Consider the following 26,409-nt stretch of genomic DNA (forward strand, 5'->3'; position numbering starts at 1 on the left):
TGAGGACTTATTGTGGCTTCTTTATAATTACCATTGGTTGGTGTGAAAATGAATTCTGCCAAAGTAAAAAATATAAATTTTTCAGATGCATATCTTCCATTTTATTACAGTAATTTCTGCACTATAATTCTTTTATACCCCAGCTCATTTTTTGACACCAGGTGGCGCCAAAGACATCAAATCTCACAATGTGGGGGTATTTACTTATTTAAATATGATTATCATTACATTGTATATGAATAACACGGTGATCAAATGACTGGTTTCAGTCCACATTTAAGCAATGAATGCATGTTTGATCTGTTTCAGTGACAACATTAATGAGTTGTGCATATTCCAAAAAGACAGTGTGACACATTATCTGCCTTTTTGTACAGAAGATTGTTAGTTTGAAAAGTACTGAACAAGTACTGTTGCTTTTTTCCCTTAATTTAAATGTGGCCCAGTCTTCAGCGTTTTCTAGTGTCATTATGCAAAGGGACCTGGTTAAAAAGTGTTTTAGTCACATTTTATGGCATATTAATGAACAGTGTCTTCTTTGTAAAGCGACAATGCTTTTACATACATTCCACTAATTTGAAGTCATTAAAGGTAGGTAGGTCTATTATAAATGTATACTTTAAAAAAAAATCTGTCTTGTAAGAATGTTGACATGGTGTTTCTGCAGCTTATTCCACTGAACCACCTCAACAGTGCATTTCAATAAATGGATACCAGAGGTTTTTAACTTAATGTTTGCATTGTGGTGATGGCTGCAGGTTTATTATTATCAGTTTGTAATTGGTTGTAGTTACAGACAACAGGAATGTGACTGCAGGGGTGAATGATATTAGTCTCAGGACAGGGCTGCAGTGTGTGTGTGTGTGTGTGTGTGTGTGTGTGTGTGTGTGTGTGTGTGTGTGTGTGTGTGTGTGTGTGTGTGTGTGTGTGTGTGTGTAGAAGGGGTGTTGAGGCAGTCACCAACAGCCTGTGGAAGGGCCCCTAGCGCCAGACATTAGTACTGGCCTGGCTGATTACTCCTACTATCGGATCTTGAACAGCGCAGTCTCGTCGCGGCTGGAACGCTGTCAGACGTATGGACAGGCGGCCGTAGCTCCGGGACCCATCTCTGTATCTCTCCACCCCGTGCACCAAACGGACTACGCCGACCAACGAGACGTTTTGGCACACGGCTGAGCTTGCGTGTGTGTGCGGTGTGTGTGTGTGCGTTTTTTCTGCGTTCCGGTGTCTCCGCTGCAGGGCCTCTTCAGTTTACAGAGGGAAAAGTGGGTGTTTGCTGCTCACTGGTGTTTCGGCAGCGAAGGCGGCGGCGGCGGCGAGCGCAGCGAAGTGTCCTCGATGGCTGGCTGGAAGGACGGCTCGGTGCAGGAGAAGTATCGGCTGGTTGTGGTCGGAGGCGGTGGCGTCGGGAAATCAGCCCTGACCATCCAGTTTATTCAGGTCAGTAGCGTTAAATGCTTCATTGCTTTGATTTACGAAAAGAAAGAGAAAAGCGAGGAGGGGGAGGCCAGATTTTGGGAACCCCGAAAACGGATACCGTGGTCTATTTTCTTCCCTTACTTTGCCGAGGCCTACAACTATTTGCCGAGGAGATTTTAGGACGAGATGGGGAGGAAATAAACGAGGATAAGACGGCTGTCACTTTAACACGACGATTTCCGAGAGAACCACTTCCACTTTGCACTTTATAGCCGCTAGTCAGAAGAGAAAGGAAAGTCGGAGCTCAGGAGTTGTCCTATTTTATCAAGTTAGTCTGCAAAGTGTCAGATTGAGAGTTTTGGCTCTTGTGACCCTGTGACCCCCAAACATTCAGACTTTAAGTATAAGAGCGTAGAGAGAAGAGTTGCACAGAAATCACAGTGATCTCCAATCACTGCGGCATCAATGAGGGAAAAAATCACTTTAAATTCCTTTTGTGTGACACATTCATTAGAAATATGAGAACTAGGCAGAAAATCCGTCAGGGCTGAGTGAGTGTGAGCACACAGTGTTCACTGAAAGATGATTAACTTTGGTGTTGAGATGTACATTCACCAAAAAGGCTCCTGCTGCAAGTTAACCTCGATCCATAAACAGACTGATGTGCACATGTTTAGAAACAACACGTCTTTGTCGGTTTCACTGCAGTTTTACATGATGTCACATATAAAAGGCATGTAAACAGTTTCCCTCCCTCTAACGCCGGGTTGCATTCCAGCACACTGCAGCCTGCTTCACTCTGACCTTCCAGCCTCTTCACAATAGTCATTTTAGGTGAGGGCTCCTCTCCGAAAAGCCCACACACACACTTACACACACACACACACACACACACACACACACTATGAAAGAGATGACAAACTTTGCCCTTTGCCTTGTGTGTGTGTCAGGGATGCTGCCCTGGCTTCCAGGAGACTAGACTGCAGGCAGCTGCATGTCTCCACACTGTCAGACAATAGTGGGCTGGCACACGTTTCAGAGTGGGGGGTGAAAAGCTTGTGTGTGTGTGTGAGAGAGAGAGAGAGAGAGAGAGAGAGTTCTGGGGCGAGTTGTGTCTAATGAGGGTTCAAAAAGCTCATTAACTGCATACCAAGTAAGGGGATCACATAGCTGTGGCACAGATTTTTGCCATAGCCTACTGACCTGAAGTGGGGAAGAATTTAAAGCTGAACACACACACAGCTTTAATATATATTGAATATTATTGATGTGAATTGTCTCATTTGTTGTGTGAAAATGACACATGGGCTTGCATGATGTTCCAGAATCAGCTGGACTTATTGCAGAACAGCTACGAATAATCCAAAAGCTTATTCTTGAAAGCATTGTGTTCCTGCTGGCTGAGCTGTCCACTCGTGCTGTAGAGTTAACACTCAAGAGTTCCAGCGTATTTCTGTCAGGTCTTAACTGATGTGTTTTTTAAAACACCTACAGTTAATTTCCTCTCATGTGTCATGTCCTTCACTGCTGCTTGGCGCATCTAAGAGAGACTCATGTTGTTAGCAGGAGAACAACTGACCTCACTTTTCAGAAGTTTCTAGAAGTCACCTGCCAGAGGGAAAAGACCTAACAGCTGGTTGTGAATTCGAGGCTTTCCCCAGAACTATGCTGAGCGTTTGGGAGGTTTGCGAGGTTGGGGGGTGTGGGGGGTCTGAGTCAGCCTGGGTGGGTTAATGGTCACGGACCATGTGGAATTTGGCCCTTTGGCAAAGGAAGTACCTCTAATGTTACTCTTAGGACCTCCTAGTTCTGTATGGAAAAACATGACCTGCTTCCTGAATCACTGGAACTGTGTGTGTGCATGTGTGTGTCAGTAGTAATCTTGACAAAGTGTTTGATTGTATGTTTTGCCAAAAATATGACATACTTGATGAAAATGCCGCAAAGAATGATTGCAGTATAGCTTTTACTACACATGCTATAAAATCTAACACTTTTTACTGTGTGTGTGTGTAGTCCAGACCTCATACAAGTAAAATGAAACTGTGCTACAACAGTTAGAGGTTTGCTGCATGGTGACACTTTTTCTGCAAACAGTGTTTGCTTTTGTGTATTTAGAATATGGTTTCCATCAATTTTACTACAAGAAATAGTATTTAATGTTGTGTACAAAGTTGCTGTTGATGTAGTTTATCTTTATTTATGATGTCATCAGCAGGTAGGTAGTTTTTACTTTAGGTAATTTAGGTAATTTAACTTTTTTGAAGAGTTTTAAGGCAAAACGAACATTTTAAGAAGCATATTCAAATGTCTTTTTAATAAAGCCAGTATGATACCTGAGGTTTCGTTACTGATGTTTAAACAAAGGAAATAAGTGGCTAACAATCCAGTTGTATGATGCCAGACTTCTCTGACTCTTGATTTTCCCACCCATCACTAGTTTTGATTGTTTTGAGCAGACTCAGAGATGAGTGCTGAAATCTTAACATCTGAGGATAAACAGTGATGTCACCTGCAATAACAGGCTGGCAGGTCCGTTGAGCTGTTGGTCAACCTAATGCCAAGCAGTTGAGTCAAGTTGAAATAGCACTGGGGTGACATAATATTGAGTCATCTGACAAAAGTTGATGAACACTGTGTGTTGTTTAATGTGACGTCTGTGAAGAGGGAAGCATCCCAAGTAAGGGAAAACATGACTCACACTGACCATGTAAAGACTGCGTGTGGGGTGGTATATGTGTGTGTGTCGGTTTGATTTTATATCCCAGAAATAATGGCAAATCAAAAAACCTGCTTAATGTACTCAGTGTAACCAAAGAAGCTGCTGTCATGAGACGGCTCTATAATGAGATGTCGGGGTGATCTGAAAAGCACAGTGTGGCTCACTCACATGCTTGCTAATATTAGTGCGGTGGCAGCCCTCGGCAGTGGAGATCCATGCACGAGAACAAAAGCATCCTGATCAAGTCCTGACAGACAAGCTGTGGATTTTTGTAGACCTGCAGATGAAGTGATCTCCCTCTTTCCCTCTTTTATATGCTCACATATTTTCTAGCATTGTGTTGATTACTTGCATATGAGGTCATTTTTGAGCCATGTTGCCAAAAGTAGCAGGTCTGCAGAATAAACATGGATTAAAAGGGCCCCTCTCCTTGGGCATGTGGAGGCAGGCATTGATAGCTGTGTTTGAGTGAAATGTGGAGGGGGTGGGGGTGTTTCATGTGCGTTTCTCATGGAACAGCCACGGGTGATTAGACAAAGTGTTAATTTGCTGCAATGCTTTTGTGAATGTGTGTTCAGAAATGATTTTAAGTATCATGGCACACTCTCAGCCTGGACTCAGGCAGTATTCAAGCTTTCTGTCCAGCAGGAGTGTGTCACATGTCATACAACTCAGAGCAAACAAATCCATTTATATTCACACTAGTGTTCCTTTAAGAGTGTCTTTCTTTGTAATGTCGGACTGAAACACACAACACTGAACTGTTTTTCAGCATGAGGTTTGGCTGGTGTGCGTGTTATAAGTAAGAAGTTTGTGTTCAGGGTCACCTGTTGATTTCTCTCAGAGTAAAGCCACAATGAGATCAAATAGGCCCCTCATTGGTTTTCAGAAGGTAAATCTATGAGCATAAATAACACCGACCTCTTCTTTGAAATGTGTCCATTGGGTGACTGTTACACCATTTTTTTCATTAGAAACAGTTCCTGTATTGTTTCCTTTGTGGTTGTATTGTCCACACTAATGACAGGTGACAATTCTCACTGAAATTAACGTAATAATTGGATAGTCTCTTTCACACATGCATTCTTTTCCATTAATGTGATGACATCTGAGCATGGGGACTTCATGGACCTTAAAACAATTACATATCACTTGCAAGTTAATACAACATACAGTCATATTAACAGATAGAAATCTAATCAGTTTGCAGGAGCATATGTTTTGCAGAAAGACAGGGACCAATCGTGGTGATGAAAATGTGGGAATTGCCTGGTTGAGAAATACATGCCTTTCTGTCTGGCTTATACTGATGTCTTTTCTTCACCTTCAGTTTTCACAGTCCATGTCTGGAAGGCTTACAGCTAGAACAGATTTTGAAACATCTGCATAATGTTGCCCTGCAATGGGCTGGCAACCTGTCCAGGGTGTATCCCGCCTCTCGCCTGTAGATAGCTGGGATAGGCTCCAGTCCCCATGTGACCCTGTACTTCAGGACAAAGCGGGTTCAGAAGATGGATGGATGGATATCTGCATACTTTGAGTGGACCACAGTAACAGTTAGTTCACTCAAGCCTTCCCTGTCCTATCTGCTCATTTTACTCTGATGCAGCAATACCTACACACAAATATCACTTTCCCGCAGTGTGAGACATTGAAGACAGTCTCCACCTCCCTGTGGTTGGTCATTTTATAGGATTTCTTTTTGGTCTCATGAAAAGTTAATGCAACAACTGTAGATTGAGAATATATTTGTATGTGCTGGACTTGTTCAGGGCTGTGTGCTATGGTAACTTAATACAGTGCCACACTGCTATATATACATGGAAACATTTATTCTCCTGCTCATCAGGCACGGCCAGGTCATGGGAAGAGTAGGATAATGTGCATTGACCTATTAAAGTTGACCGCAAATGCAAGTGTACGATATCAAGACATCTCCTCTGCTTTCTCTCTATTTGCGTCTGTCTCTTTTATAAATATGTTTTTACTTGTCTGACTTCAGTGAACAGGCTAACAGGATAGCTAAATGTGGTTTAGCATGCAGAGCATATATAACTATGTGTGTGAACTGTAGACTCGTGTCTATATTTTAAATTTATTTGCACCACTAAAGAAGCTGGAAGGATGTAAATCATAGCCTACTTTAGTTTGCTGAAGCCTCACATTGACTGCAGTGGATATTGTAGCACCACAGGCCACTAGCATGAAGCTTTACTTAAATTTAGTTTTGAACAGTTTTCTTGCTTTCTTGAGGTATTTTTCTTTAAATTGGCAAAATGCCTTGCAGCACACACTATAGGAATTTCATGCAAAAGAGACTTTAAGGATCCGTAGAAACACTCCCACCCATCTGAGAATGCTTAGGAAACAAGCAGTCCCCCATGTTCCACAGTAATGAGATATGAATGACTTCCCAGAGAGGATAATAATATTATTACACTGGATTATATGAATATATATGTGGATAAATTGTGGTTTGCATGCATAGTTTACTACTATTCAACTGTCCGTCTTGGTCTTGTGTGACTTTCACTGGCCTTTACCTGTTTACACATGTTGACTTAGGCTGGCTTGGATCGATGTTTGCACACATACGCAGTTACACACACACACACACACACACACCTGAACAACCACTTACCTTCCTCACCACCTGTGCTTCCTCATTCTGCATGTTTCTTCTCTATATTGTGAGCATTTGTTCTCTGTTTTTTTCCACACTGTTGTTTTTAATGAGTCATATTACATCCAAACACTGTTTACTCAACAATTTCTTTGTTCAGTAAAAGAAGAACTTTTATCCTCTGCTAATTAAGAGATATGTCAGTAATTACCAGAATTCAACCTCCCTCCCCAACCCACCACCGCCCCACGCTCACCCCATCGCACCCTGACTCATATGCGGCCTTGATACAGCCACAGTAATAACATGAATCTGTGTGAGTAAAAGAGCTCTGGTTGTAAATCATATCAGATCAGGTGTTGTGTTTTTGGGTGATGAGCTAGAAAAAGTTATGAGTTGTAGGGTGTCAGTATTTAAATGAATGAATGTGTAACCCAAAATGTCCCATTGAGTGAAGAATGTATGTGATGCTGTGTAAACTGTCAATGTAGACAATACGTGTTTGTATATTGTAAAACCATTAAAGGGCTTACCTGCTGCTATGTTTATACAGATAGCTCTGTGACAAAATAGGATATAGCCTGTAAATTCTTCCGAAGGATGAACGGAATTAACCAGTTCATACAGTCATAACTGAAAGAGTCATGGATTATTTATAATGATTAGTAATGTAATAACAAGACAGTTGCAGCACCAAAAGCAACAGTAGCAGATTCTAAATATCTAGTATCTTTGTGTGTTTAAGCTTTCTATAATTGTATTTTTGATGCTTGCTTACAGTAGGTACAAAAGTTAAATTCATCTGCGTTGTCCCCTCTTGCTTTCCGGTCACTGCCTCTCACATAGTCAGGCAGACAGAGAGGACGGTGGGCTCTGCTGTGTTGTTTTTGGCTTTTGTTCTGTATTCACACATCTGTCTGTTTCAGAATAACTGGTCACAGTATCAGGTCTCGCATCTCAGAGTCATATAACAACAACTCAGGCAATGGGAAACAGACATGCTGGGTGCTTATTTTAGTAACCCACTACCACCACCTTCTAATATTTAGCATTCCAAATTTATGTACACTTTAATGACAAGCCTATATTTATTAAAACATTCTACGCCTGTTGATTACATATAGCTTTTGTCATTGGTCTGCTGTTTTTTTTAGTGTAGCACTGCTTACATGCAGAGGAGACATTTTTTAATGCATCTTAGTCAACAAAGCTCTATAATGGTTGTTTTTATGTGTCTGTCCCTGATGCGGGGCCATGAACTGCCTGCCAGGCAGCTGGTGGACATTTGGCACGTCTCATGCAAACAGTTTCCAGAAGCCTGAGGGGAACCTGCTGTCCATCAGGGGGAGGTGAGGCATGGAATGAGACAACCCCTCAACAGGTGACAGTACAGCTCTACTCACTGTCCAAATGCACAGATGACAATAGCCAAGTGTGGCCCGTGTCACCGACAAATGAGCTTCTGAGCCCGTCTCTCTCCTACTCATAATATAGCTGAAACACTGTTCAGTAGGCATCAGGTATTTGGTGTTCACAGACTCAGGAATATTTGAGTTTGGTTGAGTCAGAGACGCAGCTGTTGTGTGACTGTTACACTGATCTAACATGCACAGCAACTGTATGTCCACAGCACCATTTGGTGTTGGGCTCGCCCACTGTAGAATTTTAAACTGGCACACGCCGGTGCACACTCAGTCAACAGCTGCCTAAAAAGTGTGTTCGGTATGTTGCCCTATGTTTGTGGTGCTCAGGCTGCTGCACACTCAAAAGTCCTTCACCTTGTTAACCTTGAAGGTGTAACTTCAAAAGGTACAAGCTTCACCGCACCCTAGGATAGAAATTACTCTGCTTTCTCTTTGAAAGATTTTCTTTTGGTCTTTTGATGATGGGGATTTTCAAATCATCCAAAATGCATCCCAGTTTTACCTTTTTTAGTATCTCACTTGCCCTTGTTCTGCTACCGGTAATCTTTTTCTCTGGGTTGCTATTTTTTAAATGCTGTCCTTGTCAACCTCTACATTTGAAGTTAAGTTCAACCAATCAGTGTTGAGCCCTGCCTCATGCAGCAGTTTTTTTAGGGCAACATTCTTTTATTCTTTGCCCTACGTGTTGTTTACACCCCCAGGCATTTTCCTTTTCTCTGTTTTTTTTTATGCATGACTGTTGATTCTGATGTGGCGCTGACAGTGACCAGGTAGGCAGGTGGGGGAACCATCAGAGCGAGAAGAAAAGATTGGTGTCCATTAGGACTTATTTATGAGGAGTTGCCTGCTGAGGTAATAACATTTGTGCTGCCTGTGTTGTAGGACTGTTGGCTTAAAAGCATACAACAGTAATGCTGCCGTGTCTGACGTGATGCCAGCGAGTGGCCCCATTTCCTTTGACACATTGCCCCATGCGAAGAATTATAGTCTGCAGCAGAGCACAGTATAGTGCAGAGACACATGCAGCAATTGTAGTAGAGGAGAGAAGATGAATGCATGATGAATGTACAATTAAAGGTGCATCTGAATAAGCTTTGGTGCTGTGGTGTCCTATAGTAATTAGGTGCATTAACATTTATTCAAAAAAGATCTTTTAATCTTTATCTCTTTGGATTGACTCGCTGTTCTTCTTTTTTGGCACTGCTCAGCCTCCCATTATTCAGTAAGTCATACGGTTTTCCCGTAAACCATAGACTGAGCCACACTCCTTTGAATGACTTTGTTTTGAAAGTCACACAGTAGTTTCTCTGTCCACACAACCACTGCAGTAGCTGGTGTCCTCTCACTATGTGGTCACAGTGCTACTTTGTTTATGAGTGCAGTGTGTGCTGTGCTACTTCTGCACAAAACAAGCAGAGGAACAAGATTAGATGGAAGCCATAATGAACCAAAAACATAAGCAGAAACAACACTGTTTGACGCGATGAGTCACAGCAATGCTCCAGAGTCTCAGTACATACAATGTTAGCATGGTGATGAGTGTTCTGGGTCTAACGTCATCTTTCCATCGACAGTACTTACACTTCTATCAGCACACTGTTTCATTTATCATCATATAATTACATCTATTCCACCTAATTTGTGGATTCTGAAACAGCATCATGTGGGTCTTCTTTTTCCCACCTTCACAAAAGAAGCCATTGATGAAGATTTATCAGAGCAAAAGGGACTCGCCATGTCTTTTTTAGAGAGAGAGAGAGAGAGGCTTCTTTCCAAATAAGTCTTTATTTTGTCCTCTGCTGCAAAACAACAACGGGTCATAGGGAAGACTGCATCAATAGCCCATCAATGTCTGAACTTACAGCAGACTCAGAAGTCACATGATCAGCACATTCAGTATGTGAGTCTCTAAAGTATTTACACTTCACTTATAATTCAACAGAATGTACTTATGACAAGGAGATAAAGAACTGGTTTGTAGTGTGACCACCGCAGAGCAAATAGGCAGCTTTGAGCCCAGTGATCTGGTGGAAAAAAGGCCTTTAAATGGCACCTCCTTTGATTCTGCTCCTTTGAGTGGGTTCAAAAGTGTTCAGAGTCCAGCACACATTGATATTTAGCAGGGTGATTGAAGTCTTAATGCCAGAGAGGTTAGAGGAGAGCAGGGGGTTGACTGCACCAGGAGCTGCCCTACTTGGTGGGACATTTATCCTGTGCTTTATTCTCTGTGTGACTGCTGTCCCAACTCTATAGCTTGGTCGGCTCATTCAGCCACATATGTAATAGGCACTATTGGGTACATCTATGTGTTAAAATGCAGGTATGGGAAATTGCTGCCTGTAAGTCCTGCACAGATTTTCTCTTAACAAACTCAGCTTTAAAAAAAAATCATATTGTATTATTATCAGTATCTGTAACTTTAATAGGATTTCTTTACACTCCCCAATGGATGTGCTGCTCTGTTGGAAATCAATTGGAAGACATTATCAAATGGCATTCCTGGAGTTTAAGCTCATGATTCAGCATATTGCTGGTGATCTCACCCTTACTTAAAATGATCATGTTACAGGCCTAACATCCTACACTGTTGTCACATGGTTGAAATGATTAAAGCTGTTTTTTCCCCTTTCCCCCCTTATCTCCTTTTTTCCAGCAATGTGTGATGCACTTCATGGGTGCCACTATTAGAAAACTCAGAAATATAATGCTAGTATAGAGGGCATCTGATTCCTAACAAGAAACAATATTCTTCATGTCTGTGATGTTACATTAACACTTCTGGGGCATTCTTTTCCTTTCAGTAAATGCCAAAGGGCCTCTCATAGTTACTCACTGATTAACAAGACTAGATGTAGGTTTATTTTAATGTTGACCTTATGCTGTGTAGTGTTGCCCAGCATTTCTGTTGCTTACATTAAAAATGTAATTATTCTTCGACTTCTGAGTGGCAACCCACCATTTCTGTACTGGATGGATGTGAGTGTGATGCCAAGGGTCTGTCTGGGGGGGCAGACTTTCGCTGCTCTGCTGACGGTTAAGGACGAGACACTGATTAAAGGAAAAGGTTATTGATCTGTTGCGCATTAAGAGGAAGCGATCTTGTACGAGTGATGTGCATTGGTTCATTTAATTCGGCAACATGCCAGCATTTGTTGCAACACTGCATTCTGTAACTGTAAACAGTGTTATTGCCATGGGTGCATCACTTAGCTTTACAACATGGTCGTACGACTTTTTAAAAAGCTTTGGTCGTTTTCACTCTCTGTAGCGATGTGTACTGTTATAAAGCATTCACAGCTTCAACAGAATGCTCCCCCGTGTCTCTTTAAGGCGGTAGACACATTGTGTGCTTTCTTTCTCTCCATGTGCATTAGGTATTGAATAAGTGACCTTTTCTGGTTTGTATGAGCTCATGAGGGAAAAGTGGGTGTTTCCACAGGAAGTCAATGCCTTTCCCTCCCCCTCTGTTTCTCCTGTTCTCCCTCTTCATGTAGCCCATCGCCCTTCCAACCCCAACCCACCCCCCACCTCCCACATCACCCCCAGACTTTTCATTCTGTCTTACTTTTTCCCCCACTATTTCTCACTTTAAGGTACTCTGCAAAACAATGCATCTCACACAGATATCTGTGTCACAACTCTGTGAAGCAGGAGAAGGAAGGCGCTAAAGAAGTAGGACATGCCAATGTACAGATTGCAAAGAAACTAGTCTTCACCTCCATCTGTTAAACATTATGGTGGCTATTTGATTACAGACAGCTGCTCCTGGTCCAGCCCCAGAAGTTCAACAGAGGTCAAACCTGCTAAGGTTTAAGGACAGGAAGTGAAAATCAAATTTCTCATTTCTTAGATCACTACCACATCCTACACACTGTTTTGGGGCTTAGTGCAAGAAGAGTCTGACCTGATATGAACATTAGTTAACCTTTATAGGAAACCCTAAATATCTGCACCATTGGTGATGTAAATATAAGCATGTGCAACAAACGACTTAGCCGTGTTATGCTGTCATGTACTATCAGAAACGGATCAACAGTCTGTTGCTGTCTAGCTTAGGGTGTGACTTGGCAGGCTCCAGTCCGTCTGGCATGGAGTTTGTGTCCTTAATTGAAATTGCTGCACTTGGCTCTGGCCCACTGAACAAGCCATACAAATGGCATGTTTCACCTGTCAACTGGAGGGCACCCCCACCCACCACAACCATCTCCACTACCTCATGTGATGGCCACTCCTGTCCTGCTCATTAATGCTGATGTTTCAACCTCTGTAACAGTTATTATTTGTGCTGTCAGCAGAAGTGAGAACTATGAACCCTCAGTGCACAAGAAGCTGACCACAGTGTAGCTTTCTTTTAGCTGCTGTGTTGGTTGAAGTTTTATTCATTTAAATTGTGGTGACAAACAAACTGGTTCTCTTTTTTGTCCCCACATACAAAAAAACACAACATTTTTGCAGAGTAAAGGAAGTCAACAAACACAGAAGTTATAGAGTGATGATACAATGATCATGCAGGATGAATTTTGAATTATTGAGCAAAGAGAGCAGCTACAGTAGATTCATTTATTGATACTGCTGTTAACAGCCAATAACATTGACAGTATACTAAAGATCTGTGATTTCATCCGTAGGCTACTGATGAGCCATTCTGAGTCTCTGTAGGAGGCTTCAACTGTCGCCATGGCAGCGCCACAGCCCAACAGCACTGTCACTCGTATGCGTAAATATTATTATTAAAACAAGAATTCATCCCACAAAAACTGAACTTACAAATTTTTAACCAGGCTGTAAACATTATTTTTGCTGTAATGTTGGACATTTTAACAAAGGTGTCTATGGGGATCATTTAGTTTTTGGGGCCATCCCCTAGAGGCTGCAGAGTGAACTGCAGCTTTTACTTCTGCATGTGATTCATTTTCCAGCCGGCCAGTAATGACAGTGGTTCTCATTGACAGAAAGTGATCGGAATAATTTCTTAGCATTAGTCATAAAGGAGGAACCAAATCACATTCTGTCACTACAAACTTAATCCAAACCATCTTAACATATTAATTTACCTCAGAGGACACTCGATTTCCATATATATCAACACAAGTAGTGAGGACAATATAGACATATTACAGATAATAAAACGATTAAAGGAAAGTATACTAGTAATCCAGATATGGTCTATGCTGGTTCTGAAACATTGAGGTTTTTCACAATTCAAAATGTACATTGTATTTACCCACATTAGTGAGGAAAATGTTGTAGCAGGCCGCGAGGTGTCGGTGCATTGAAATGCGGAGGCTGGGGACTAATGCAAATCTGTGCTGACAGAATTTTTCCTCGAATAACAATTTCATGGTATTCAACCTACACTCGTCTTTAATTAATGAATAACTACGGCTGATGATTTTCATGTCAGGGTCTGTAAATTTTCAGTGGGCATTGGGCCATTTGCAGAAGGTAATTAACTCCCAGCTGTGTTGATGACTATTTGTTTTAGCTCAGCCTTCCCTCTCATTGTGACAAGTCCTGTAGTAGACAGGCTCATCATTTACCCTCACCCGTTGTGGTTATAGTGTGAGAATGTGTTTGGTTTGGGATGTATTTTGTAAGTATCATCTTTATCTGTGTTTGTGCTGAATCAGTGGTTTTGTGTAGATAATAATGACACATTGGTTAACAGTTAAAGAGACGGCTCTAACCAAAACAAGAAGGATAACTGACAGAGATGGAAAAGGATCTATATTTAGTGTTAGTAAAGCTGTTTGTGTAGAGAGGAAGTGGGTGCGTAGTGCAAGCATGATGTTGACGCCTACACACATCACCCATTTTTGCTTTTTTCGAGGCATGCAACCAGCACGTATAACATTAGGGATGTATTGCTTCACGTCTTGACTTGTCATGAAATGAAATAGGTGTGTTTGCATTCTGAAGATTAACATCTTCATCTAACATCTGCACTCGCAAAAGTAATTTTTTGGTCAGTTCTATTGACCTTTTTAAAGCATATTTTTCAGTTTTTTGCAGTTCATCATAATCACTCTTTACATACTGCTGTGTTGCTTAAACAGAATATCAAAAATAAGCAGTGAAGACAACAGAAATCTGATTATTGGAAATTGTGATCGGCATTTTCACTGTTTCTTGGCATCTAATGAACTCAAAAATATACAGGCATTGATGTTTTGAAATAAATCATTAGTTGCTGCCCTCTCATCTGTGTGTGGTGTTCTCAGTCCAGATCTGTCTTTATCACACAGGGATCTAGACACAGAGCAGACCCACACAGAAAGCTGTGCTGCAGCTGAGACTCATCCACCAGCCCTGTATTCATGGCAAATCTCTAATGGCCTCTAATGTTTTCCTGGTGTGTAGCTGAAGTGCTGGAGGGGGACTTAGTGACAGGTTTGGACTTTGGTAGGTAGGCGGGGTAGAGAAACATGTCATCTGTGACATCACCAGTACCCGAAGGCTCGGCTGGGCCAGCTGCCTGCTGCAGAGGTGGAGTTTCCTTCCTGCAGAGCTGACCGGGGCCGAATGTGGCCTGACCCACCTTGCCACCAACATTTAAGCTGTACTGCAGCTTGGTTCTGCAGCGTTTCATTGTTTGCTTTGGCTCCTTTGTCCTTTGGATAATCTATCAATTTTCTGTGTACATTGTGTTTATGGACGCACTGTACTGGACTTTCTAATATAGAGAAAAGTTGAACCACCGTGATTTGTTATAGTTTAATTAATTGTGACTGCTGCTCAGGGGAGGCAAAATCTTCAGCTCACAAGTACACACACCCATTAAGCATCATCCCAAGCTCCATGCAAAGGTTGGCTTTATTGAAATGGCGATATGAGAGGCCATTCTCATGTGTTTTGACATCACCTGACTTCGCCTGACATCACACTTTACATTTAAATGAGCTCACATTTAAAAATGGGGTTCAAACACCAGCATTCACTTTATATTGGACAGATAATGAGGTTAATAATCTGTCTGTTTTGCACGTAGGGGGTAATTATTTACATGATAAAATGCAGAATTGAACTGCCACTAGTATTGGCAACAGCTGTGATTTGTTTTCCATGTTGAATTAAGCAGTGTAATCTAGGCTGATGTCCTTGTTTTCAGTTCAGATAGAGGTGTAACTGATCCAATCTGGAAATAAGTTTGAGTGTTGTCATCATTGTTTTCTAAAAGTCTTTAGATGCTTCAGCTCATCCTGACCACCATCCAACCATGGAGTTTTTAAACAGTCTTTGATTTAGGGATCTCAAAATCAGAATGGTGTGGATTAGCTAAACCAAAACGTTTTTGTGGAAGTACACAGAAGTCTCACCTGTCTCCTCGTGCCAGTGTTTGAATGGGAATGTGTCACGGCACCACCTTGGTTGGGTTTTAGCCTTACAGATAATAATTGGCACAATTGTGAACTAAAAATTCTATTTAATTGGAAGCATAACATGCGTAAGGGAAGATCTTTGAGAAACTGTGATGGGGTTTTTTATACATTTGACATTTTATTGACCCAATGAGTGAAATTCAGACAGATGGCGGATAAATTGATAATGAAAATAATCATTATTTTCAGCTTAGCTCCTTGAGGGTACCACCTTCTGTTCTTCAAAATCCCCTCCATGTAAAGCAGATTGTTTTCCTTAAAGGCGTCTGCTTCATCTGATGAAGTCATCATGGTCCAATATAAGGATTTACTGAACATATTACTGGACATGACTCAGGTCAGCTTATGTCACACAGTTATTGGTATTTCTCATGAGTCATGTTGCACTGACTCACCTAGTCCATTGTTCAGTAGCTGCCCAGCTCAAACCCATCCTGGTCTGGCCCGCGCCCCTGTTAGTGCTGGCTCCGGTGCTGCTGGCACTGCAAAACAGCCTCATCCATCACGAGAAAACAGCTATAAGACAATCAGCAGCTACTCTAACTGTGCATGTGGAGGGAGGGGAAGAATGGCCGAAGAAGTGCAGTCACTCAATGCGGCTGCCCGAGGATGACAGAATAGGAAAGAGGACCGGAGGAGGGAGGGACACGAAGCACAAGCAGCTTTTTTCTTCTTACTCTCTTTCTCTTCTGCTCGTCGTCTGGCAGAGCAGCGAAGCACGTCCTAGGATGCAGAGTAATACTGATGAATTATTGAACAGTGGTGAATTGATGTGACACAGGCCGGCAGACTTGCATGCTGTAGAGCGACAGGAGAGTGTGAGGGAGCCATTACCTGCAAATCCTGCAGGTACAGCTGCAGGTGGGAAGGAAAACATTTGTATGCAGAAGATGCACAAGACAATCATTCATAAATATAAACATAAAATGTAATGAAATGTATCCAGTTTACCTGTGTCTTTTGATCTGCATCAGCTGTCTGCATATTGCTCATATATTGCTCATATTGTGAGCTCTTATTTATCTCTGCATCTGACAAACAGCAGCAGAGCAGCAGCATTCTGCCTGCCTCATAAAGCATTGCAAACACATTCATGTGCAAACAACATTGACTGTAACTGTAAAAGTTTAATTTGGCTTGTTGTTAGGATGACAGGGAAACTCGTCTGGATTTTTATGTTCCTGTGATCGTTCTGTGTTTTAGGGTGTTGGTTTGACATTCCCCGAGCACTCCCCTCAGCTGTCACCACTTAACTAGTCCCCGCGGAGCAAGAAGAACTACAAAACATGGGAAAAATGTCAAAAATGCACGAGTCCTCCTCCTACTTCTCCCGGCACCCTGGCCCCACCCTTCCAGTGTAGGTTACTAAGAGACCTGATGTTGGACTCGAGTGAAAGAATCAGGAGTAAAGCACGGGTGGCTGTTGTAACCGAGGGAACATCTTGTAAATGTGTTATTAGCATGAAAGCCAGTCTGCACCTAAGCGGCGGTTGTTGTGCGAGGCGTCCGCAGACAATGTGTTTACCTCCTGTCTGCAAGCGTGGTAGTAAAGGTAGAAGTCAATAAGGCCGTCTGTGCTGTTTTAACCTGAAACACAAGGACAGAGTGGCCGCTTGTTTTCATGTCTGTCCATTTGGAAGCCAACTGATCCATGTGCAGATCTACTGCAACATGCATGTAGAGGGTTTGAGTTCACACTTCATGCTGTGCACAAAGGAAATGGAAGACCTTCTCACAGCTGTGTGAAATGAGTAGTAGATGTTGGTGAACACCTCAAAAAAACACGTTACCCAAAAGTGTCTTCATTTCCTGTGAAGTGTGCATGTTTCTTGTGTTGTCACTGAATAGTGTATAGAGGCTGTAAGTAACTGGCAAAGTTCTTAACCTCAGACATTCACTGCCTCTTCTCTGTTGTCCTCCTCTTCCTCTCTTGCAGTCATACTTTGTCACTGATTATGACCCCACTATTGAAGACTCCTATACCAAGCAGTGTGTCATTGATGAAAGGGCGGCGAGGCTTGACAGTAAGTCTAAATACACACACACACATGCACACCCCCCAGGCCTTGTTATGTTTATGTTGCTTCATTTTGCACTTTTGAGGATTTCAAATGTTTATTTTGATGCAAGTTATTCTGTGTGTTTGTGTGTGTGTGTGTGTGTGTGTGTGTGTGTGTGTGTGTGTGTGTGTGTGTGTGTGTGTGTGTGTGTGTGTGTGTGTGTGTGTGTGCACGTGCTTGTGTTTGTGTCATATCTCACTAGTCCTCGACACGGCTGGACAGGAAGAGTTTGGAGCCATGAGAGAACAATACATGAGGACAGGGGAGGGCTTCCTGCTTGTCTTTTCAGTCACTGACAGAGGAAGGTAAGTGACAGTTTTCATCGTGGCCAAATCACACAGCAACACTTGTCTGTCTCACTTTCTGTTTTCACAGAACGTGGTTACCGTTCACATTTACACACACTGCCTCTTGCCTCCTCTGCTAAAGCTATAAATCTTGCTTTGATGCTCTCACTTGCTGCTGCTCGTACTTCTGCGCCTTGTTGTTCTTGTTGTCTTTTTTTTCTGTTGTTCTCATCACTTCCTCCCTCACCCTGTTTGCTTGAATTCACCTATTCAAGTACCTTAGTTCCCTATTTAAAGCCTATATGCAAGGATTTTATAGCTTTTTCCTCCATTTTCATTTTGACCTGTATATACTGACAACATGCATGCATGTATGTACCAACAACACTAGCAGTCCCTCCCACCACCAATGACTCACCACTGCAGTTTCAGTTTTACGTTAACTTGCACAAAACTTAACAAGATTTTCAGCAAAACATTTGAGAATTGTAAAATTGTAACATTGTCTTTTATTTTTATTATTGTTGTACCTGTTGTAACCACGGCAGCAGCCACTGTGGTCTCATACCACAGCATACCTAATTCCACCTGCTGCTTTTTTAGAAAAACAAGCAGATGTGCAACTGATGCGTCTGTTTATGTCACCACCAAACACACTCACACAGCTGTAATGAAGTAAGGAGTGAACAGTAAACAGGGAGGCTGCCATCAATGGCTGCATTGTTCTCCAGTATATCTTACATGTTCTATTTATATTATTTTTTCTCTTCGCTATCACTGTCAGATGGTGCTTTTCTGTTTCTCTTATGCCAAACAAGGCAACATGTCAAAAACAATGTGATTTGGGTTAACAAAAATGTAGATGAAATGAGCTTTGAGCTTCAGTCATTTATGTGCTGGAAGCTTGGGACACTTAAACCTGATATTAAACTGTAGGGTTCTTGTTGTAGTCCGCCCTTCACTACCCATCCTCCCTGCCGTTGTGTCTCTGCCCAGCAGAGCAGTACACTGCATTCCCTTGCCCACAGCCCCCTCCCAATGTTTATGTTGTAAACAGTCTTTCCTTCCTCCATTTATATTAGTCAAGTCTTTCCAGATTTACTATGTGCTCACCAAACTGTCTGCGGGACCAAGGCTGGAATGCAGTCATGGGTTTGTGGCTACACTCTGGCCCCAGACTGACACTTTTATTTGCTATTTAGTTGCAAATGTGCTATCACATGTATTGAGTGGTACAGTGTATGTGAGGTCAGAGCACAGAGTCTTAGATAAACACATTTTATGTTTCTGTAGTAGCATAGCTGACTTTTTTTTTGGCTTTGCTGACATGTTCAGTCTTTCAGTCTGACCCACAGTGGTGATCAACTTGTGGGTTCTGTTCCTGTGTGTCAGTGACTCATGTAGCTACATTAGAGGATACTATGTTAGACATTATAATGAGCTGGTGCATGTGTATTTTTAGATAAATGTATACATACACACTAGACAATATTATATAACTTGTTTTTGTTCATAAAACACCAGTATAACAGCATGTAATGTGATTTACAGCTTTGAAGAAATTTACAAATTCCAAAGACAGATTCTCCGAGTCAAAGACAGAGATGAATTCCCCATGATCCTTGTAGGAAACAAAGCAGATCTGGAGCTACAGAGACAAGTAAGTCCAACAGATTGCAGAGATTTGAACCCGTTGACTGATGAAAACAAACACCGGGTTTGCTCATTTAAACAGATAATATCAACCAGTCTGGGTTTCATATTTGCATACTTGAAAGTGGAAGCGTTGCAGTTCCAGGTGCTGCTTAGATACAACAGGATGTGAGTGAAAGTGTAAAAGAGAGGCTGTAGAAACCATGCTGTCAGGAGGGGGGATAGATGGAGAAGGGACTGTGATGAAATGATGAATTTTTATGCCTGTTGGTGCTGAATGTAGTCAGTCATCACATTCTTCAGTGAATCCACACCACCCCCTAATGGTGAAAAAGAGTATTGCACAGGTCAAAAGCTTCCATTCAGTTTTCCACTAAGGATTTAGATGCACAAGATATACTGACAAATATGCTTGTCTGCATTTATACCTCACTGATTTTTATGTTAAGAGGTCTTTTGTATGAAAAATCCTGTATGAGTAAAGATGATTTATAGTCAGTGTCACTTGGTACTTTACATGAAATGAGCAAAAGTAAGCAACAAAGCTTGTTTCTTTGAAAAATCTGTCCATGTCTTATGTGTTAATAGCAATCTGCACTGCTGATTGTTAATGGTTTTCCTTTGTAGAAATAATCAATCTTTGATTCTAATACGTCTTTGCTCCTGCCAGGATCATTACTTAACACACTGGACATATAACAACATATAAGGATAATTACTACAGGAGTACAAAATACAACACGACATCTGAAGGTCTACTACAATCGTAAACTGTCGATCTATAACTTTCAGTGTTAAGCCATTCTAAAGCTATTATGCAAATATAATTTCTTCTATTGAGCTGAATATACAGTACTTGAGAAGCTACAGTATAGCCTTTTAATAACATTTTTATGTAAATGTAAAAGATTTCTTTTTCTTTCACCTTGTCAGAGGATATCCGTGTTTTATACGTGTGTTTTGAGGGTCTGTGGACAGTTCTGTTGGTGGTGCCATTGCTTGAGCCAATCATTTTCTTATTCCTTTTTTTGCCTCAGGTAACCCAAGAAGAGGGCCAGCAACTGGCCAGACAATTAAAGGTCACATATATGGAGGCTTCAGCCAAAATCCGAATGAACGTAGACCAGGCTTTCCACGAGCTGGTTAGAGTAATCAGGTAAGTGCTGTATGCCACAGAATGAGTTTTTTTCCAAAAGTTAAAATGCAGATTACATGTTAATATCATGCCTCATAGTGACCCGGTAGCACCAGAGAGTCCCCGACTATAATATTAATGCTTCTGATTGAAGTTCTAACATTAACTTTAGTTGGCTACCCAGTCAGGTCATGAGGTTATATAGTCATATAAATACTATAAATATAATAAATATTTGTGGTTTAACCCTTAAAAGCCAGTCTAATTGAAATTCATCATTAAAATGTGCAGCTAAGAGAAGCTAAAGCTAAGATGGCAAACCATTAACACTCTAAATGTTAGGCTAATGTGGACTCAGTCTTACTGTTCTGCAGCAGCAGGTTCTTATTCAGGGTCAGGGCCGTTTTCATAAGCTGCCTTCTCTCTCTCTGTGATTATACGTCTCCAGTTGCAGTTATTAATTGAGGTGAGGATTCAGCATAAGGAAATTTGCATTATTCATTGGGTAGTATTCCAATTTATCAGAATATGTGGTTTTGAATAATGCAAATATGTAAATAGCTTCCAAAGCAGGCTGCCTGAGGAGAAGAGGGAAATGCACTCTGTATTGAAATATTTTAATATCAGTAAGTAGTAGCTAAAAGTCCAGTGTGATTTCCATCTGTCCCATCCCCCAGGAAATTCCAGGAACAGGAATGTCCTCCATCACCAGAACCTACAAGAAAAGAAAAAGACAAGAGCGGCTGCCATTGTGTGATCGTCTGAGTCGGCCTTATCACTGTAACTCATGCAGCTACTCTACCACCCCACCCACTCTGCCTGACATCACATCCTAAGTGGATGACTGACCGCTGCCTTCTCCATGTGCATGACTTCAGACAGCCTTTTCTGAGATACTTTGTCCAGGAACTGCTGTCCCCAGGACATCGCTATGGACAACTGACAATGCCAAATTTTACCACCACTCTACCTTCAGCCGTAATCTAATTCACATGAGAGAGTCCCAACACTAAACATTGCCTTCTAAATCAGCCTGACAAATTAATGTTTTGTACTCTGAAGGACTTCTCTTGCCTTGTAGTGACATTTGTACTTGCTACCGAGATTGAATGAAAACGATATCCTATCCAGAATGTCAATGACTTTCTTTAGTTTCCAGTGTTTGACCAGAGCAGAGAGATTATCTTATGAAGCTTTGTGTATGTTGTGCCATATCCACCTTTACTCCCATGTGCTAATCTGCTACTGTACATATGTGACATTTGTTGTGATTTTCAAAGTGTATTTCTAATGACCTATTAAATCACCACAGTACAGTGTGTGAGGTTGAGTTTGGTTTTACATATATGAAATTATAAGTATGTATATAGATATGATGCCTAGACAGCCCTTAAAGCTATAATGATAGACTTTTCTGGCATTCTGCAGTGGATTTTGTTTTATTTTATTTTTTTCTGTGGTTCCTGCTTTCATTGCAATTGCAAAAACATGAAGTGTCTACTGTGTTTGACTTTTAAACGTCTTATAGATTCACTGACTCTTATCCCTAAACTAAGGTCCCAAATATCAAAAATTTGTCTCAGTTTCTTTATCCCGAAGGTGGCGGTTCAGTCAGCATCGAACATTGTACATATTTCTAAGAAGCAGTAGAGGCAACGTTTTGGTAGCACATGGTGTAGCTTTGAAAACTAACAGGATCAAAACACTGAACACTGTATGCTCTATATTCAATGTTTGACGAGCATTGTTAACAAATGCATTTGTTGCCATTCTAGAAGCTTTCAGAGCTCAGTTCAGATCATTCCAATGTTACACATCATTTCTGTACAACGTTTAGACGGCGATGTAGGTCAAATAACTGTCACACCATTCCAGTAACACAGTGGCAATGTCTTTGTTTTGTTTTGTTTTTGTTTTTTTTTGGGTTCTTCAATTAGTCTGCAACACTGCTTTTTTACCCCCAATGATGCCATGTTGGAGAAACCTGGAGACAAATGGAAGATGCACATCGTAGACAAACCACCCTCCAATGAGACAAACTCAGCGGACCTGCCACCTGTGGAGCTGTCACCGCCACACACACAAAAAATAATGTTCTGCCTTCCCTTCCCACCTCTGTACTTCTGTTCAGGCTTTCAAATGAAGTACCGCAGTTAGTTTTTTTCATATCATCATCTTGTAATATAAACAGCAAGAAAATGGGATGATGGAAGTAATGGACTTGATTAAATGTTTCTACTCTACTTTTATACATTATTTTCTTATCAAACTAGTTGACGAGTATTTTTATATGTTTATAAGTGAATACATGTTCACAGCACAGCTGTGTGTATATGTAAAGAAGAATATTTAATTCTATTGATTATTTTAAACTGAAGATGACTGTTGGCCCAAATTTGCAAAATTGGATTCTTCACCCAGATATGACCAAGAATGTCTTATTGTGGCTTTAGGAATGGAGAATATATTTATCTTGAGGTGTTCAGAATGTAAAATGCCAGGTTTAAGGATGAGAAGGTTTTAGAATGATTTTTTGTTTTTTACAGAGGAGCTTTAAATCACAAAGATGTATTGATTATAATATCACTCAGATTTGAAATACCCACCTTCCATATAATTGCAAAATTACTGCACACCCAAATCATACTGTTTTATTTTTTCTCTTCCACATCAGTGTCTTTTGCCCTGTGTCTAGCTTTTGGTGCTAAAATAAAATCTGTCATTGAGCCAGACTGGGGTGAGTATCTTTTTTTTAGACTTGAAATGGTGCACTGATCAGAATATTGCATCAGTGAGACGTAACTGTCACTGCAAACTGTGATGCACCGCCTTCAGGAAATCCATGCAATATGCAATCATTACTCACAACATGACTCTAACTGCTGTTATAAGATCAATATAACCACTCATATGTCAAGAAATAAACTGGAACTGATTACATTTTGAACTATATCATTACAGTCTTGTTGATGTTCTGTATATACAAATATATATATAACAAATATAGTGTATAATATATATACATATATATTACATTTCAGATTTTTTTACTTCAATTTTCCCCATAAAATATTGGAGGTATTTCCACAAGCAACATGGATGAGATGGACACCACTGTTTAAAATCTTAATTTTCTATGTAATTGATAATGTTAAAGAGTGCACGCTAATTTCCCCTGGGTGTTCACTCACCTTGAGGTGACAATACATTCAATACTCCAGGAGTCATCATCATCATTTTTCAACCTTATTTAGGTTTCATTGTATTTGGCACAATGATCCAAGTATGGAACACTCAAATATAATGACATTCTCTAAAGCCATCCAGGTAAAGTTCCATTTACACCTGAGAGGCAGATCCTCAGAACGTTGTCAGAGCTGCATGTCCATTGTGCTAATTTGTTCATTGTGAATGAGTATTGAAATGGAATCTCAGGAAGGTTTCCTGCATGCCCCCATTCCCACCTTCCCTCTCTGGAATTGCACACATTGATTATGTGCATGCTTCCACAGACTCACCCTTGTTGCAGACAAATTACTGATCTCAGAGAAGCAGCAGTCTTACATGCAGCAAGAGCCTGATGCTGTGGAACACGTTATAATTAGGTCTGTGTCAATTTGCTTGAAATTGCAAACTACATGTCCAGTGCGCACTTACGTCCACATTCAGTTTAATTGACTCAAAAACACATACCTGTGTGTGTATGTGGGCTACATGCGGCTCAGTCTTTGCTACTGGCTATTAAAGGGGGGCACCACTCAAAATAAACAAATCACTAATGCCGGCTCTTTGTCACGGATTGTTTCATTAGGCTGAAGAATGTCCGAGGGCACATCCAGTCAGTGATATTGATCAGCCTTGTGAATGAATTAAATGGGCAGCTGCGCGTGCACCGTGGGCTGACAGCGCGCACCCCCTCCATGTATTGGTATAGTCCATATAGGAGCGCGGCTGGCTGCTGCTCAGCGTCTCTGGTCATTCAGTTACCGGCGATTCCGTTAGTTCGTGTTTGCGTTAGTAAGGACGGAGAGAGGAGCGTTTGCGCTTCGATTTTGCCGTCTCACCATCCATCCTTCTATCCATCCATCTATCCATCCATCCAGTCCGGTCCGGTCCGTCCAGCTCACCGGGGACATGGAGGGAGTCAGCAGCAACAGGAGCATGTCTTACAGTAGATGGAGTTATGACAGGTAAGCCAGATTTCCCTTAAATCACAAGTGTACGTCTACCCAGGCTGTGGCGTTTAGTTTGTTTTGTCAAGGAAGGGCGATTTCATGAAGGCTGAGGCTTGGTGGGATCCCCCCTGCGCAATTAGCCTGGATGACAGGTGCAACGGGTTTGTCTATAATGTGTCTAACTATGCCTATAATTTACGAGATGGTGATTCTGTACATAGTATAGTCCTTTGTTTCATGCAGCCAACCATCAGCAAAACATTCCAAACTCAATCCTATCTATCTATCTATCTATCTATCTATCTATCTATCTATCTATCTATCTATCTATCTATCTATCTATCTATCTATCTATCTATCTATCTATCTATCTATCTATCTATCTATCTTTAGATTGGAGAAGGCATCCTTCACTGTTGAGCCTGGAAATCATCATTAAGTCCTTTAATAGCAGAGCTTTCCCTAGAAAGGAAGTTGGCAGTTTCTGCCTCAGTAGGGGCAATTGTGATCAAAACCTCCCATTGTGTATCTGATTCAACTCTGCTCCACATGCCTGGGAGTGTGAGCAGAGTACACACACACACACACACACTGTGGAGCCCATTGGTGGTGTACATACAGATTAACAGTAGCCGCTTCTTTTGAACATTAATTAATCAAGCAAGTGAAGGATTGTTTACAAGTGTGTGATTAGAGACACATTTTCATGCCATAACACTCACCAACATGTCCATTCTGTGGTGATGTCATCACCATGGTAGTCATAAGTGTGAATGAGTAAGTCACTCTGAGTGGTCATGACCAGTAAAAATGGTTTTAGAAGAACACTTTAAGTGTGTTCAAGTCAAAAACATTGTATTTCACAGTTAAAGTTATAAATGTTATATATTTAAATATATTTTCTAGCTTGACACACATCTTCAGAGCCTCTCATTAATCCACAGGGCAGCACACATGTGTATGGCTCATTAGAGGGTGCATGTGCACGGATATTCCAACAAGTTGGCCAGAATGATATTATATTTCCATGCAGCTTTGTGTGGTTTACTTTGATATAATGAAACACAGACGGGGCCCCTGGTGTTTAGTGGATGCATGGAAGCCTCATCACAGCCATATGAAAGACTCATGCTTCTGAAGCATTATCTATGGAAATCTGGTCAATAAACTGAAAATAACAAAGAAGTGACAAAAATAGAAAGTGTTTGTGTAACAAACAAATGCAGGAGATGGAGGATTGTTTACAAGTGTGTGACACATTTGCATTCTATAACTGAAAAGCAAGAAAAATGAGTGTGTGGTGTTGTTGCTTGTCAGTCACACTCAATACTCTTAACTAGTGGGAATGGCTCCAACATGGAGGATGCACACTGTACCATGTCCGCATCCCCCAGTGGAGTTTATCTCAGCCTCAGTCATTCTCAGCAATTTGGAACTCAGTTGAAGGCTGAAGGTGGTGTTGCTGTATCATTGATTACTGGAGGCACAGTGGAGGAGGCGCTGCATGCTGGCTCAGATAGTATAATTGGTAT

General features: G+C 41.3%; 2 protein-coding genes across 2 annotated transcripts in view; both read left to right on the top strand.

Annotated features, from left to right (window-relative positions):
• Positions 1 to 989: 989 nt before the first annotated feature.
• Positions 990 to 22,553, top strand: rras2 (RAS related 2). The gene is made up of 6 exons (XM_028401387.1): positions 990 to 1,440; positions 17,504 to 17,591; positions 17,830 to 17,932; positions 19,466 to 19,574; positions 20,605 to 20,723; positions 21,380 to 22,553. Exons 1-6 carry the CDS (start codon positions 1,339 to 1,341, stop codon positions 21,465 to 21,467), a joined length of 609 nt encoding a protein of 202 aa, XP_028257188.1. The 5' UTR covers positions 990 to 1,338; the 3' UTR covers positions 21,468 to 22,553.
• A 2,252-nt stretch (positions 22,554 to 24,805) lies between these two features.
• Positions 24,806 to 26,409, top strand: part of tub (TUB bipartite transcription factor) — a 34,602-nt gene continuing 32,998 nt past the window's right edge. The window contains exon 1 of the mRNA XM_028401385.1: positions 24,806 to 24,892. Coding sequence (XP_028257186.1) covers positions 24,837 to 24,892 — 56 coding nt within the window. The 5' untranslated portion in view covers positions 24,806 to 24,836. The remainder of the gene's footprint in view (positions 24,893 to 26,409) is intronic.

This window comes from Parambassis ranga, chromosome 3 (assembly GCF_900634625.1).
Source record: "Parambassis ranga chromosome 3, fParRan2.1, whole genome shotgun sequence".
NCBI lineage: Eukaryota > Metazoa > Chordata > Actinopteri > Ambassidae > Parambassis > Parambassis ranga.

What these genes read in the sequence shown, in the direction of transcription:
- rras2 (XM_028401387.1), top strand. Translation starts at nt 1,339, where the DNA reads ATGGCTGGCTGGAAGGACGGCTCGGTGCAGGAGAAGTATCGGCTGGTT. An exon ending in TCAGTCACTGACAGAGGAAG is followed by an intron (nt 17,933 to 19,465) that starts GTAAGTGACAGT and finishes TGTGATTTACAG; the next exon opens with CTTTGAAGAAATTTACAAAT. An exon ending in GAGCTGGTTAGAGTAATCAG is followed by an intron (nt 20,724 to 21,379) that starts GTAAGTGCTGTA and finishes CCCATCCCCCAG; the next exon opens with GAAATTCCAGGAACAGGAAT.